The sequence below is a fragment of the Pan paniscus genome, chromosome 16, assembly GCF_029289425.2.
Source record: "Pan paniscus chromosome 16, NHGRI_mPanPan1-v2.0_pri, whole genome shotgun sequence".
Classification (NCBI taxonomy): Eukaryota; Metazoa; Chordata; class Mammalia; order Primates; family Hominidae; genus Pan; species Pan paniscus.
Window position 1 is genome coordinate 42,743,869 of NC_073265.2, and position 18,128 is coordinate 42,761,996.

An 18,128-nucleotide genomic window follows, 5' to 3' on the forward strand; every position below is an offset into this window, starting at 1 on the left:
CTACTCTGTGTGAGAAGCCTTGCATATAACGGGTGCCTAATTTCCCCCAGTATACCTCTAGAAGTAGGCCATTTCGGATATCTTCATTGGTTTATGGTTTTAGTTTTCACATAGTATTACAATAACTATTATTTCTTACCATTCATCTCATTATAATCATGCTTGTAATGATGCAATTGTCACAGTCCATTTACCTGCAGTGTGCTTTCTGGGGTAAAGTGAATTTATCTTAGACTTAACAAGCAGAATCCAACAGTAGGTGCTGGCAAAACACAACAAAACAAACAAAAAACAGTAATCAAGATAAATATATTTTAATACAATATTTATAAAAATTAAATTACTGCAAAAACTCCATAACATCAACATTTTACATAAAGATGGTATCTGAGAAGGTCAAGATGAAGGTGAAAAGAGTAAAGGAGTTGTACTAGGACAGGCCTCCCATTAGACACATGCTGTCTTCCAGGGGTCCCAAATTGGATGGGTGTTTCCAGTGGCATGCTCTTACAGACAGACCTGTTAATTTCCAGTTTACCTTCTCCTACCTGCCATCTGTAGGCTCCTTCTTGAGCAAACTACAATGCGAGGTGATCTGGGGACTATTGTACATGAAGCCATGCAGCTTTGTCTGAAAGATACCTACTCAAGTAAGTTTTAATTTTGCAACTCTTTTGGTTAAGCTAATTTTTTAAAATTACAAAAAACACTAAGTATTATGCAAATGTTTACAAAGCAATGACTTTCTTAGGAAATTAAACACAACTTTTGGCACTTTACATATAAGACAACATTTTGTGGAGAATAAAGGAGTCTATAACACCGCTTTTATATAACTGAGCAATCAAAATGTATGAATATAAAATTTAAAAAATTGAATGAGTCCACTCTGTGAAAATAAGGCTTTAAAATCAATTGGAATTAATGTAACCTGAACTTTCATTTTAAACATATGGCATAAAATTTAATTTTAAAATACTCAATTATTATAATGTGCCCTCTAAGGATGGAAGAGAAATAGTATCTTTTCTAAAGTGTTCATTATAATAATTATGAAAGGATTTTAAAAATACAGAACACTGGAAAAAATGTATAAGAAATAAAAGTCACCAACTGCTATCATCTAAAGATAGAATATTAATATTTAACAAACTGTATTCTACCATTTTTCTAATACCATCATGTTCAAAGCAGCCTTAATTTAGTTTCTAAAATAGTAACAGAATGTTTGATACCTGGGGCTACTTTTTAACTGTGTGTTTCTAACATTATACATTTTTCCTTATATTTGAAGTGTTTAATAGTGCTCACATTGCTTTCTAGCACCTCTGGATGAGCCCTGTGAGAAAGCTCTCCAACACAGGGGAGAGAATGAGGCTCTGACAAGCACAGCAAGCACACACGGCCTGGACACACTGCCGAGGAGCCTCTGCTTTTAACCCTCCAGGCTTTCCAGGTACTTTTTCTTGCAATATACAATGGAGCCAATGTGAAACTCAACAGCAAGTCAAAGAATCAAGGCTTGCAAATGAAAATATGATATTCCTTTGGGGGATATGCCATATATATATATATATATATATATATATATACACACACACACACATATATATGTGTGTATATATATGTATGTATGCACACACACACATATATACATTCATAAATATCACCAAGATGATTACCAAAAAAGAAACACAAGACAAAATTTTTAAATAAATTTTTTATTACAATGACAGGAAGACTCTGGATACAAACACATTTGCTAATATAATCGCTCCACTGGTTACCTAGGGCTAGACGTACAAAAGGACACCCATATCTCATCAGGAGAAAGACAATTTTGAGTTTCTGGGTGTAGTACCAAGTGGTTATGATCACCATGTACGTGGTCTATCCAGTTAACTGTGTGGCAATTTGCTATTTCAAGTCCTCTCATAACAGAAATTACTGAAATATGTGGAACACCAGTCAATATAAAGAATTCATTTTTAAACAGACTAGTGAATTTGTGTTATAAACACATGCGTATGGATATTAGGAGAGCATTGCTTGAATATCTCTAAAACTATTTTTAGGAATTAAAAGCTTTCATAGTTAATGGTATGATATTGGCCTTCAGAATTCATATTGATAAAAGCAAACCTTAGTCATTTAACAGGAATGTTTAAATTTTAGAGATTCTAACATGCGATGCCGAAAAATCCTAACATTTCCATTTAGTAATGTCAGGGTTGTGCCAGTTCTAATTTCCCATAGCTAGTAACATCAGAAAATATTTATCAGAGAGAGATTCAGTATTGGTTTCATTAGACCTGATAAATGCTAAGTATGGCAACTATTGAAACCTATTGTTATTCTTGTTTCTAAAAGGGAATAATAATAGGATGTAGCTATAAAAATAATGAAGCTTATTTTTCATAAACATATCATAACCTGAGCGTCCAAATAGGTTTTAACAATTAAAAATGCCTCATTTGAGAGGACATACACTTATTTGATATTGCCATCCTTCAAAATGCTTTTGGGAGTCCTTATAATGTCCTTGACAACTGGTATACAACAAGCAAGAAAATATAATCCATCGCCTAACTTGCTACCTTCCTTTATTTTGAAACTTGTTTGAAGTGGCTTTTGACTGTTTCTAAAGGAGGGGGAATATATTTATCAGTTTTCAAAGGATAATAATTTTCCATGATTATTCATATTAACGCTATGTTAGTTTCTAAAGTTCAACTCAAATGTAATTTCAAGCAGTAAAATCATATTTTAGGAAACAAAGAATGCACACTTTAATCTACTTTAAGGGAGTCACACTCATTTGACATCTTTATCCTGGTATGTTTATTCAGATCATCATTAATTATAAGTTCCTTAAGGGTGCAGCCCATGTCATTTCAATTACACAGTTCTCTTTTCTAATTTCCCCATCTCCTGTCTACTGCATCCCAGCATAAGACCTGAGGCTGGTCCCATGCTCAGAAATGTTTCTTTAATTGAAGTGACTTGAACTTCTCTGTTAGATACATACATAGATATAGCTATATATCATATATTTAATGCTTTATATCCCTTTTTCAATTATATAGTTCTCTTTTCTAATTTCCCCCTCTCCTGTCCACTGCATCCCACCATAGGACCTGAGGCTGCTCCTATGCTCAGAGATATGTTTCTTCAATTGAAGTGACTTGAACTTCCCTATTAGATACATAGATAGATAGATATAGCTATATATCACATATTTAATACTTTATATCCTTTTTTCTATGGATTAGGCAATATTTATATACATAAGATATGTAGATTAATAATTTTGATGATTTTCTGTAAATTGAGGAACTGTACAATATAAATCATAGTAAATAGATCACCAAAGGCTTTAATAGAAGAGCACTTTATGTCTATTCCTATTTATGCTGTTTGATATATTTCAGTTTTAGAATTCCTGCTAGTCAAGCTTCTTTCTGGGAAAAGACCTACAAGAGTTTATACTTAATAAGGATCAATTGTGATATGCTGTAAGTTGATTCCCCTTCCCTAGTTCACATCTATATGGCCAACAAGATCAACCTTGAGCTAAAGACATTAGCCTCAATGTCATTAGAAGTTCAAATTAACTCAACAGTACAAGGTTGGTCACTGTTACACTTTGTATCACTTATTTGGGCTAATTGATAACTAAATGGAACTGGGTATTTGTTGACAACATTTCATGCTTAGGGATGAGATTTACTGCAGTAATTGATCCGAATTAAAGCATATCCACTAAAACAAAATATCCTAACCAGACAAATCAAAGTTGGTAAAATTTTAGATTAAATACCTTGAAGCAATATTAAATTCATAAGTATTGTGTACTACATTGGTTTTAACATTGTTTATCATATAATTCAGGGACTAAAAGGATAGGAGAAAATTTAAAGCAGTATTAAATTTGTGTCTGTGGACTGGCATTCCCTGTTGGAAATATTAACAGAAAAAGTAAGAAACAGGAATAGAGAATGATCTAGGCAATATTTTTCTAAAATTAGATGAATATGAATATTTTCAATCAATCAGTATGTATTGCATTTTAATCAGCATGTATTAAAATCACTTTAATACATGTTGGCTAAAGTATTAGCAAATCCACTACAGCCTAATAACTTGACCAATAACAACAATGCTTTTATACAGTAATAAAAAAATGGCATCTTTTGGATTTCTTAGTTTGTCCAAATTCAGCTCCTACTGATGAGATTCCATTTAAGACACCTTGCAGGGGCAGACCTTTGCTATCCATGAATGATGCCTTGGCTCACCTAGGAAAAAAGCAGATATCTTGGGTTATATGGTGAAATCTAAAAAGAGAAAAAAGAGAAAGACCAAGAGGAGGGGAGGGAGAGAGGAAATGAAGAATAGATACAGAAAGGAAGAAGGGAGAGAATGAGGAAAAAAAGAAAGAAAGGAAGAAAGGTATTGCTTATAATTTCTACATGTCTTTTCCATCCTAAAATAAGACAAGTTAATATAATAAAAATATACTTGTCTTATAAAGTAGGTAAATACACTTTAATTGCACACATTATTAATAGCTTGGGGATTTTTTTTTTAACTGCCAAGGAAGATGGAAGTTTTCTATAAGAAAAATTTAGTTTGAAATTAGTAAATTTCCATAAATTTCAAACAGCTTAATTGTTCTTAGAAAAATCCACAACTGCAGTTTTAGGGTCAAAATTTATTAGTTGAAATACTGTTTGAGGTAGAGAATCAAACAAGTATTTATTTCTCAGATTACTGGGATGATTGCCTTTGTAGGCCAAAAAAAGCCACTCACTTAAAATCAAATTGACTACCAAACTAATTGGAACATTGTTCCTTAATAACTATTTTAAAACACATTTATATTAATGACATGTCTATGAATAGTAACTTTCACTCCTACTGGCAAAAACTATGCTACTGGCAAAAACTATGGTTTAGTTAAACCAGTACTGTATACTAACTGTGTGTGTGTGTGTATTAATGTATAATTTTGCATTCTTTAAAAATTATGTTGATGCTTGAATTTTGCTTTTGGGTAAATTTTAAGAATGTCATATTGTTAAAAACAACTCGAAGAAAGTGCTTATATCTTCCTACTGGAATTGCTCTTAATTCTTCTAGATTTTTTTTAGCACTAACCATAAGAAGTGTGTTCTCAATGGCCATGATTGATCAGCTGCTCACACATTCCACATTTTTTCTGCTTCATGCATCATCATCAGCCATCTCCAACACTCCAGTCCTGAATCTGTCCTACTTTCTGTTACCTGATTTTTGCTGGTGATTCATGAGCCAGAATAGAAAAAGAAAACTCCACCTTGGCTTTTCACAATATAGTATCCCCTGGAAACTCTGTGAGAAATCTAGTTTTGGTCATCAGACTCATGCAAATGTAATATTGATTGACAATGATGTATATAGATCTACATAGATAACCTGCCTTATAAAAACCACAAAAATGTTCTATTAATGGCAGAATGCATACTGATTATAAACTACTTCAGAATGATGTGGAAACACGTAAATGCATTTTGTTGGACTTCTAATTCTCGCTTGTCACTATTATTTTCAGCTGAAGCTACTTTGGAGTGCACTGTTTCTAGTGCACTAAAAAGAAAAATTATTAATTTTCCAAGCCAATATGGTGACAAAGGCTTAAGGTTTCTCATCAACACTGTCATAAAAATTGTGAATGCCACACTAAATTTTCTATCATCGAATGAGTTTAAAGATGAGGAGCTAGAAATCCTTAAAAAATTATTCTGAAGAATGAAAAACAAGCTTTAATCACTGTAAAAGAAACACTAAGAAGTTAACCAGCAAAAGGCTCCACTGAACTATTTTTGTGATAACATCTTTCAGATTCAGAAGCAACCAGGCCTTAAAGAGCCAAAGAAAGAAAGCCTAATGGCCCTAAAAAATCTCAAAAGAGGGAGCTGAAAGTTCATGATACTGTCTCAGTGCTTCTATTACTAGACATCAAAGTTATTCCCACATGTTTCAGGAAGGTATAAATGCCAGTGAAGGAGCAAGTAGACTTCACAGAGTCTAAGCTGGAAACTTCAATCTGGGATTCACCTGTGAGTCAAAACTCTTGGCTAATGAATTATTCCGAAGAAAAGACACTGCTCAGAGACACTTTTCCCTATCAGACAAGACCTCCAGGTTCACTAGCAGGGTCAAAGTAATAGGAATGCTCTGGTCTAAAGGTGCTTTGCCTACCTTAATGGACTCCAGGCACTCACCTGGGTATACAGCTTGAACCCATAAAGAGATCACAATGGCATGATGAATAAGGTAGAGTGCTCTAGAGACGAGGTGAACAACCACTCCACAAGCCATCTAAATTGTGACCTATATGCAGACTGCAGCCCATTTACAAATGGGTCATCCTAGTCAATTCAGTGCTGGAGAAGGAGTGATGCCAATATAAAAATAAACAATCCACATACTGAGTTCAAGCCCATTGTATTCAGAGGAATACACGAAGTGGTTATTTCTATTTTATATAAATTCAAGCAACTTGGCTTTGTTAATGACATTTTAAAACTCTATCAACATCTAAATATCAACTTCACTTTTTCCAAAAACTTTTTCTGCGCTTCAATGTCCCTTTTGCTTTCTGCCTATGAAAATACATTCGTATTCACAATATAAAACCAGAAGAGTTTAAAGTAAAATGATGTTTACAAGGTTTGCAAAGAAGAGAGTTTATGTGGAATGAACAATATACAAAGCAATATACTTGAACTGTGCTTGCATGGAAAATACTTTTTTTCATTTTCTATATGCTGTTCAGACAACTGAGCTATTCATTAAAATGATGTAATAATTATATTAGTCATTTAGCATTGCATAGATAAAACCATGTAAGTTCAATATCCATTAAAGTTAGAAGATTGACCACATTCAGCTTTGTAACTGGGGGATTTTGCAGGTACATAAAAATGTTAAAAGGAATTTTAAACGAGTGAAAACATTCCAGTTGAAAATGGTAAGAATGTGCATTCAGAATTAAATGCACTCTTTTCCATACAATGACTAAGGAATACACTAATGCAATTGTAAGTTTAGCTACTGAAGCACCTCTTCTGGTTCGAGGACATTTTCCCAAATCTCACCACCTAAAAACCCCAAATTTGTTTCTTCTTCTGACTGAGGTAGTTAATATTTTCCAGAGAAACACCACTCACATGTGGTAAATAGAGGTAACTGAACCACTAGAGTAATGCTTATGGTTTTGGAACCCCTACATTTTGAAAGACTTGATATTTTGAAGTTAATATTTGGGCTTTGAAAAGTGAAAAGTCATATTTTTATAGTTCAAGAACGTCCCTCTCTGCCACCAAATTCACACGAGAAACATAAAACTTATTTTCCTCCATGTTCAATTTTAAGAATTTTGCCCATCGAATACTCATGCTTCAAGGAAACACACTCTCTCATCAAAATCTTTTTTACTAAACAAGCACCTCTGTCAGAAGTGTCTTAATTTCTTATCACAGAATTTTATCCACACAAGGAGCAATAAATAATTCATGTCACTGCCTCTTTGTTGTGTGTCCCTGAACTGCACGCACAGAGCTGGAAGGCTGACAGCTGTGTCAGGACAAGCACCAAAGATCTGACATGACAAGTGACTAACAAGTTTCTTTCAGTTCACAGCGAAAGAAGACAATGGCCCAAAGTGCAGAAAGAAATCCTAAAACAAAATAAAACTGCTTCTTTCTTTTTAGCTAAGTGTTTGCTATGAGCTTATTTCCAACCCACAAGCCCTGGTCATTTTATAGGACTGCCCAGCCCCCTTTATTCCTCACACTGGCTTGGCCATTTACTCCTGGCCACGGATCAATATGAGCAATTCTTGGAGAAATACGATGTCTCCATGACAACCAAGCCACAAATTCTCAGTGGAAGGCAGTGAGACCAGTAGTGAACTCTCCAGAGGTTTCTAGGCCTATAAGGCAAGATGTCTTAAAATGCAGGAAGGGACAGAGGAAAAAGCCAGAGTAATTCATTCTTTCTTTATTACCAGCATAATGATGTCCGATGTATAGAACGGTACTCACTTTTTGAGTTAAGATTCTTTATCAGCACCTATATTTTCTAATCTTTCCTTCTTGATAAACACGTTTGTGTGTATCAATCAGATAGAGAATGTTATATTTGAATCTCGCTCCCATTCCATTCATATTAAGGGATGATGAAAATTTATTCTACTTTTGAAATGATATAAAGCTGATCTATTCTTATCAAAAACAGTGGACATTTAGGTAAAAACTTGATTCACAGATTTACCTGTCTGACAAAATGAGTAATAGAAAACTGTATTAAGACACTTTTAAAATCTAATAAAAATTTGGCAACATTAGTCAAAACTAAAAGTAATGGATAAATACTTTTTATTATAGAAATTTAACACTATCATTTATTTACCCTCTCCCTTTTAGAGTGAGACTCATCTACATTTTTCTTTTGGCTATTATGGCAAGGGGTGGGGTTAATTTGCTCATTAAACATTTCTGTCATTGCTAAAGATGGCATTTCTCAGTTCCATGAGATCTGAAAGCAGAAGTGTGGTTGAGAACAGGCACACGGCAGCAGTCCATCTTCAGAGGAATCTTGGTGGCGTGAAGAGGACTGATATACAATGCCATCGCCACTGCGCCTACTGGGGTTCCGAGATGACTTAGGGGACCTGACATAGATTGCAGGCTGCACCTTTCACTGAAAATTAAATCTCAGTAACTCTCCTTGGGGAAGGATCAGGGGACTGTTTGCAGCTGCCCCCTGTCAACGAAGGCTACAAGATTTGGAAATCTCTTAACTAAGCTGACAGGCCACAGAGAGGATGAATCAAAAATATGATACATGGATCAGTACACAAAGATGTGAGAGGGTAGAGGGTACACAGGAGCCAGATAAAACAGGAATCACAAATATTAAGTGGAGGAGATATTTAACTCTTTCATTCATGATAATAAGGTACCTTCTAGCACCTTATAACTTTGTATTTATCCAGGAATGTTCATTCAACTTTTACAAGATTTTTTGATTCTAATTAATTAGTTAAGGCTAGGCGTGCTTCAAAATGAAACAAAAATAGAAACAGAAATCCTTGTATAAGTGTTTCTAGCTGTATCCTTCTAGTACATTTCTCTTTTATTTCTATAAAGGATATATACAAATATGTAACTTTGACAAAGAAAAGCTTTTATTGCATGAGAGAAGGGTTACTATTTTCTAGACTTTATTTTCCCTAAACATTTGACAGTATTCATTACCATCATGCTAAAATCCTGTCATCCCAGTTACAGTCCTGTTTGTTTCTAGAAAGGTAAATAGAATTGTAATGATGACAGTTTCTCTTTTCACCCCCGTCTGTCCACTTCCGCTCCCCTCTTGTTAGATTCCATTATTTGAAATATTTAAAATGTTGCCATTTCTCTATAGTTTCCAATCTCTGGCTCTATTAACCATTTAGCCTAAAATTGATGATAATGAACTAATAGTGTCAGCTTCCCTTCTCAGTCATAAAGCCTTTGTACTTCCTCCAACTGAATTCTTGATGAAAGAGGAAAAGATAACAGCTCCACACTGTGACCCCTGGAGGTGACCATTAATTTGACAGTGCAGCTGCTAAGAGAAAACAGCATTACAATGTCCTCTCCCCTCACCCCCTTCCAAGGACCCCAAAGCTGTGTCAAATTTATCATTTTATACTTGACTATTTTTAAATGGCTTTCACCTGGACTCTCAGACTCTTCCAAGGCACATCTGTCAGGCATGTCCTCCACGTCTTGGAAGTTTGCCGAGTTTGAGTTGCTGTCATGCTTGACCGGACTGACTGGAGCTATTAAGAGAGAGAGAGAGAGACAGAAGAGAGAGGATGAAAAAGTAGTAGCAAACACCATTAAAACATTTCCTTTCAGTTCCACAGATATTTTCAGGGACACACTATGTAAACACAAATAATAAATTGAAATAAAATGTATCCTCTAAGTATTTATTGGCAGACATGTAATTAGTTGAAAAATCTATAGATGTGACTTTATCTTAGAAGAAAAATAAGTTCACGGCATCAGCTTAAAAGCTACAAAGTAACAAAGTGATCTCTTCGAAGTAGAAATCGTATTTTTAATGCATAAATCTAAAACAATATAGTCAATTAACGGCAATAGAACACAGAGAGAAGAACATCAGGCTAGTCAATTAGAAAGACCAGCTCTGTACTGGTGGCAATGTTTCCTCTCACTGCACTAATCACAGCTAATGAACATTTTGTGTGCATTTTGGCTCTCTTTCATTAAATTAAAAACGATGGTACCAAACACCAAAAAAACTAATACTATAAAAAGTAAATTTTAAAATGTAGCATGAATATACACTGAAAGTTATAATAAGAAGGGCTGTTGTTTCAAATGGTAGGTCTCCAGACAACCTATCATGAGATATTGTAGAATTATGACCAGAAATGGAAACTAGTACAGAAGTCTAAAATTTTCTATAAACCCATGGTACCCACTAATTCTGTTTGAGAAACAGACTGAAGTTTCCACTTTTTCCACAAGTTGTAATACTTGCTCTATGTTGTCTCCAGGAAGTAACATATTTCCATATTACATTTGTTCTAGAAAATATTTGTCAGAAAAAGTGGGCCTTGTCTTCATGAAGAAGCTCAGTGAAAAAATAAAGCAAAACAAGCCTGCAATAGCATAAATTAGGTCACAATTAAGCCAAATGTTCTAAATATATGGATATTGTTGAGTACAATGGAATTTTATTTATTACAAGTTGCTGCAGTAAACACGACTACTGATTTGATAACACATGCAATGTATTTATAAACCATAAATGCAATAAACAAAATATATATTTACAAATCATACATAAGATATGTTTGTTGGCACAGGGGAGTGGGCCTAGACACTGTTTCTAAACCTCTGTTACCAGACAAGAAAGCAATGCAGAGGCTGAGACTGTGCTACTTCACACATTTGGTACGTGACACAACGGTGTCCCACCCAAGGTCTAGGCAGCATTAGTAGTGTTCAGACCTGGCACACTCCTCCACTTATTTTAATGGAGTGTGCATAGCACTGATGTTTGTAACCTGAAGACCACATGGACAAACTTTACAGAAGACTAGTAACATGATTCTGGTTTAAATATTCCTTCTAGATTGTTTCACCAACTCTCTCAGGACACAGATATGACTTCAATGTTCTATCAAAGTGCCAGCATAGTTAGAATTTACTACTTTTCTAAAACCTTTTTTGGGAACAAAATAAAAGAAAAGCATGAAATTGCTATTTTCAATAATAAATCTGATCTTTTCATTTTCATCCATATGTTTCTGTGGACTTCATATGCAACAGTGTCTAGGCCATAGAAGGTATTCTTGAAGGATCTGTGAAATGAATGAATGAACACATGAATGATGCAGAGGTACCATGCTAAATGTCCTTCTGATCCAAGAGGATATGTGCTTTCAATTATCTTTTCAATGGATCTGTTCAATTTCCTTGTTAGGCCAACTTGAGACCAAGGATGCATGTTTGCAAAATGGTGATGTGGGTTAGTTTGTGACACGGAAGGAGAGGATGTGTGGCCTAAGTAGTTATTGATGTAGCTGAGTTTAATTTTCTTAATTTTCTTCAGTTTAGGTCATACTTACAGATTATTTTTGAATCCATAGATTTTTTGTGAAATGTTTAAGTGGTATAGTTAAATGTATCAGTTTCATTCAGAATACTATTATGTTGGTCAAGATTTCTTGGCCTACTTTAATGATTTTTATCTCTATATATCTTACTTGATAATTTTCTGAAATATTTACATTGGTATTTATAAAAGGAAATAAATCATATAGCTAAATCTATTACTAAAAGCCAATGAGGTGGCACCTCTATTGATTTAGGCAAATGCGTTGCACTTGCCATCCAACACACTATTCTTTCATAATTTAAAAAATTCCTCCATTCATTCATTTATTCATTCCTTCAAAAAATATTTATCAAGCACCAAATAAATATTCAGAAGATACTGTTCTAAACCAGGGACCTCACAGAGGAAGAGGACATGGTATTAGACAAAGTACATGTCTGCAACCATTCTTTGTGGCAATAAAGTGGTCCCAGAATGAACTGATATCCCAAACCCCTCAAAAAGGCCAGAAAGTTAGCTGTAGTTTTAGCTGCATGATCTTCATTAAACTCACACTAGTAGGTACCATGCTACTACTTTGCTTCCACCTCTGATTTTGGAGGGTGTGACTTGTGTGGGGGAGGGGAAATAAAGATGGTTATTCTTCAGATATTGAACTTGGTTACAGATTAGTTTCCAAATTTAAAATGATACAAGATTTGTCATTTTTACTGGATAGTTCCTAGGGCATCCAATTAAATTTACTGTAGAAGAAATAGCTACATTCTGCCAGTTGGGAATAGAAGGCACTGGAGAGGTTAATTACTGCCATTCTACTTTTTGTTTGTTTGTTTGATAGGCTAATCCTTGCAATTGTTCTTTTGGGTGTTTCCTGTGATGTTTCATCACTGAACTCTGACATGATGTGTGACCAAGGCTTCTCTAATGAATCACTTCAATAATGATGAATCAACAAATATTGCTCTAGTGTTTATTAGGGGTAGAGCTCTGTGCTGGACTGTGAGGGGTAAAGACATGAAGGCACTTTTAATGTGCCCTCATACAACTTGTGCTCTAATTGAAGTATGATGAAAAGTAACTAGTAGGAACACTGGAGAAGACATTCTAAGAGGGACATGGTTTTTAGTAGTGCAGAGGAGAATTCCTCTACAATAGAGTAGTCTGAAGGTAAAATTTGAATTAGACCTCCTTGGGTAGAAATGTGGAAAACCCAAAGGGAGCTCATTCAAGGAAAAAGAAAAGGGTGTGAACCTAGGCATGACCAAAGATACACATTAGCCTAGTGCCACAGATATATTTGTTAAAGCTGCTGTCTACTTTGGTATGTATTTTTAATGAATTCTCTTTACATGTCTCTTTGAGCTTTTTCTAAATTGCTGCTGTTAGCTAATTCTTCTCACCTGTGAAAGTTAGCTATAGACAGGTTTTTCCTTGCTTTAGATAGTCAATAATTTGATCTTTACTGATGGTGGGCCCATTTATCACAGTAAGTTGTCCTTTTACTATACATATTGACTTTTATTTATCAATACCAAAGTCCATTTGTAGCTCATCACTAAAGTTCTTGGATATTTTCAGTAGTTTTTGAAGGTGCATTTCAGAGCTTGGCAGAGAGATACTTTTGACATCAATATAATGCAAATGGTTGCTAGACTTATCTTTAGCTTAAAATCAACTGTTTATTTCCTCTGTAATGGATTCTGAAATAGTCCACATTTGGAGGTAAGGGGCAAAAAAGGCAAACTCTTCTTGACAGTTCTGCCACTGAAAGATGTAAGGCTATTCCATTTACTCATCACATGCCTCAAAATATTGACGACTGAAGGGCCAGTGTTCTAAATATCTTTGCAATATCTTTGGTAGCTAGAGAAGAGAGGAATCTATGAACTTCGTATGGATGTGTTTCACTATGGTGCATTTAACTATTAATGTAATTCTTCCAGATCCTAAAGAAATGAATTGTTTGGCCAAAGACAAGATGAAACCAATAGTTTTTAAATCACATTCAAGAACACTGTAAGAGGAAATTCAGGAGATAGTATGAGGAAGACTCTATAGCAGGATTTGTTGTAAAAATTAGAAAAGTGGTAGCAGGGCCATCGGTGGTAATACTCCTCCACCTGCTCTGTTCTCTATTTTGGTTTCAGTCATTCTCTAAAAATTCCCTTCTTCCTTTTCTCATCACTTGCAGAAAGATGGTATTAGCTGTTAAAGGCGGCTAGGCCTAGGCAGCGAACAACTCCCCCCAGAAACATTTCCACATCCCCAGCAAGAGAGTGGCCACTGGAAAAAAGTCTCCATCCACATCCACAAACAGTGGCTGGATCTTCCAAGCTAGGCAACTGCTGTTGGACAGATGGAGCCCATTGAAAAAACCCTATAATTTACAGTGTGAATAAAATCTGCAGTCCTAAATAACATTTTCAATACAATAACTTATGAATGATTTAAAAATAGATCTCATTCGTCATCTGTATAGGCTTTTTGGAAGTAATGAGGATATTTATAGGAAAATCATTAATAAAAAGATAGAGCAGTTTGAAATATTGGGCAACTGAATAGAATAAACCACTGTAGTACCAGACCAAAGCCAAACAAAAATCTTAATTACACATTAATCAGGGGCACAAAAATAATGTACAGGATGCAGAGGTCAGGAAAGACTAAAAGATAGCTCAGGCCTGTGAAATAAGCAGTGAAAAAGAACTCAAAGATTTGAATTCAAAGTTACTAGCTCAATATGGTAGCCAAGAGTTGAATGCCATCCTGCTTTATAATTCAGATCTCTCTCCAGTTTTAAAGAGTCACTATAAAATAAACTAAAAGATAGCATTCTAGAAGTATGGAAGTGAGAAAAGCTACATAAAATTCAGGTAGAAGAAAATATTAATGCAATACTGGCAGATCTCAAAAGACTGCAAGATATTTTAAATCAGAGGGAGGCATAATCTATGAAAAGATGTTAAGTGGTAACACTAAATTTGTAAACAAAGATGATGTCATTTGAACAGACTCCAAATTCAGTTTACAAGTGGCATCTCTCTGGACAGATGTCTTATCAGGAAAACTTATCTGGCTAAAGAGCTGTGTACACATCACCCTTACTTTAAGAGTATCTATTCAGATAATCAAGTGCTAGGACTTCCTGATTATATTTGAATAGCAATAGTTACATATTGCATTAGACTTTAGGCTTACTTTGTCTTCAGTGTGAACTGGAAATTGGGGAAGAATCATGTAGAAATGCCCCCAATTAAATTAGGTATCTAACGCTTCTTTATAACTAATAACTATTTTACAGACAGGTTTATTAGCAAGATGAGTTAAGGTTAGACTTATGTGTTTTGCCATCTTCCTGCAGTTGTAATCTAATATGGAATATTATTTTGTGGGTAGCATTTTCTAGAATGAATCGCTTTAAAGAGGATCTATTTTTCAACTAATAAAAAATGAATTTTCTGAAATGTTGTGAAGAGTAACTATTATTTTTGTATTATTACCTAGATGTAGAGAATTTAAGTTATTATTTCATTTAAATACACACAGAGAGGATTAAATTATTGACTATTTAGGCTTAGGGGAAAAAATCTGTCTATAGCAAACTTCCACAGGTGAGAAGTATGGCTAGACCCCCAGCCAAGTTTGGGGAAGATAAATGAGAAAGAGGTATCAATTGCTTACGGAATCTGTTTAAACATTGCTGTATTCCTCTCAAATTGTTCTGTTATTCAGGACTTTGAGCAATGGGCTGCCTCAGTAAGGCTGATAAGCAAGCAGATACTGCACTTCCAGCCTAATGCAAGGCACAATAAAAACTTTTTAAAAATCAATGATTAATTTCACTTGCAGTTTTAAGGGAAAATCTCAAGGTCTAGTTAGGGTTTACAGCTCAAGCTTAATCAAAAATGTCCAAAAACTTCTTATTAATGCCAACAGGAAGTCTGCATAAAGAAGGAAACCCTGTCTGACTTATTTTTGGATGGAAAATAATATTTCACACTGTTTAGCCCATATATATATATATATATTTTTTTTTTATTTAAAAAAGAATATAAAAAAATTCATTAAAGAGGTGAACTTATGAGTTCCCAGAGAGGGAATGTGTTGTATTGTTAAAAACAAAAAACAAAACAAAACAAATCCTTAAACCAGGTTTCAATCTTACCTCTGCTCCTAATAGTGTAACCTTGGGCATGCCGTTTCACTTCCCTAAACTCAGGTTCTTTCCTTTATAAAATGAGGGAGTTGAAGTACACAGCCTCTTTGATACCTTCCAGCTTTGAGACTCAAATATTCTGCCAGCTAAGAATCCAAGACCAACCAACTACTGAGTATACAATTGAACAGGATACTAAGAGGGTAAATGGCCACTACACTAGTGTTGGAACTAATGAGGACTTCTGAGGCCCTTTCTGAATTAAGGAAGATTGGCATTTTCCTAAAAGAGAAAGTGTTCCTTCTTGGTTTCAGTTTCTCAGCGATAAGGAGGTTCTCAATTATTGTTGAACGAATAGACAAGGTTATGGAGCAGTGTGTGTTCCTGTGGACTCATACTCTCCTCAATCCAAAGGGAGAATCAGTATACTCCCAACTCTTTCTATTCCTTTTATATGTAAGGATGGGGTCCATGAAGTCATTTTGTCTTAGTCAAGCCAGGCATGAAAGCCAACTCAAATCAAATTATCTAAACTCTCAGAATCTGAAACAGATTATAAGGATATAGGATGGAGGGAGTATTACAAAGAGAAAACGTATAGGTTGGGAAGTAGAAAAGGAGAGTAACAGGGAATGGTACAACTGCATTCCTTCCTTCTGCTACATTTCCTCACTCCCAACCAGGTAATTCTAAGAGTTCCCACTGGGAGGTTTGCCTAGATTTCTTTATGTTCTCCTTTGGAAAACCATTTTTTGTGGCAAGCAGTGTTCTAAGGAGACAGCTGGTGAGTAGATGAGCAGACACTTAAAGGAAATTTCAATAATTTCCATGACTTTGGTCTCTGAATATTACTGAGTAAATCTCTTCTTTACCAAATTGTAGATAAATATACAAAATAAGAAACATTACTTCTTATTTTGTATATTTATCTACAATTTGGTAAAGAAGAGAATTTCTATATACAAGAAGTTAATTGGTCATATCAGTAAGCTCAATTCCAGTTTTTATACCATACAGATAATGAAGAAAAAGAGATTCAGAAACATCTGAAAGGATCTGTTCATCACTAAAAGAAGTATGGTGGTGAATGATTTCTAAGAATGTATAGAAACTAATTCGCACTCTTTATGCAATTTAGTTTCTGCAAAGTCATTTGTTTTCTTTTTAAGGACCAAATCCTATGGTAAATACAGAAATGTATTAATTTTACTTACTGTTCACAAGTTCAAGAAAATACTAAGTTGAAAGCAGGAATACATTCCAAAGAAGAAAATAAATAGATACCCACATATTGATAAATTGAAGAACAGTCAGTAAAGGGAAAATTCTAGGAAGAATTTATAGTAAACTTCCCAGCTTGTATTTGAAAATTTAGAAGGAGGCCAGGAAAACAAGAGACCCTTCAATCAAAAGAGCATCATGCTAGCATTTGAGACTAGAGATAAACATGATTTATATATGAACTTAAGATAAGGATTCACATCACAGGGCAATTTAAACCAAGGAAAAGCACCAAAAAACATTCCCCTCTTGAATCAGTAGGAGAAAAAACTGTTAAATGGCACTAGCACTGGAATTTGTAAGAGCAGCAACCTTTCCACAGACTGAAGCTAAGACAACACCATCAGTGTGGGGAGAATAGTTGGCAGGCAGTCTCAAATTCCCAGCTGACAGCCATCTCTATCTCAAGGGAAAGCGTTTGTCTCAGATGGTTAGTCAAGTGTCAGAGCTCTTTCATCTCCCAGATAGGAAATGGAAAATAAGAAAATCACATTATCTAGACTACGTCTCCATTTTCTAGTTCTTTGTCAACATTAAGAAGGATGCAAGGAAGAACATGTCTGAGTTACCATATTTCGTATCATTAGGCTGAGTTACTCTGAATGTGACTTATTTTTATTTGAATGACATCAAAGTGGTATGTTAGCTACTTAAAAACATATTGAGATTGAATGAAAGACATGCTTGGATGCTAACAAGTATTTTACAACTATATGATAATGCAATCAGTAGTGAGTATCACTTTCTCACACCCCCACACCCTCCATATGCATTTACACAAGACATAGAAAGCATAGGTGGTCTGTTGGCATCAGCTGGTTCTTACTGTCACACATCTCAATGTAGGCACTCATTTAAAAGTATTAGTTTTATTGAGAGATAAATAACAGAAAGATGCCTTCTCAAATCCTCAAGCTGTCTCACTGCATAACACTGAGTATTTGGACTAATATCTCCAAGAGATGGTTGCTGAAAATATGGAAGTGACCTTGATAAGTAGTAG

The 18,128-nt window shown here is 34.8% G+C and overlaps 1 protein-coding gene across 2 annotated transcripts in view; it reads right to left on the reverse strand.

Annotated features, from left to right (window-relative positions):
* Positions 1-298: 298 nt before the first annotated feature.
* WDR72 (WD repeat domain 72) overlaps positions 299-18,128 on the reverse strand; it is a 247,152-nt gene continuing 229,322 nt past the window's right edge. The window contains exons 18-19 of one of the 2 annotated variants that reach the window (XM_003827853.6): positions 9,770-9,874; positions 299-4,298 (exon numbers count right to left, since the gene is read on the reverse strand). In XM_003827853.6, coding sequence (XP_003827901.4) covers positions 4,243-4,298; positions 9,770-9,874 — 161 coding nt within the window. In that variant the 3' untranslated portion in view covers positions 299-4,242. The remainder of the gene's footprint in view (positions 4,299-9,769; positions 9,875-18,128) is intronic. The other variant, XM_008953180.5, reaches the window with a different exon arrangement.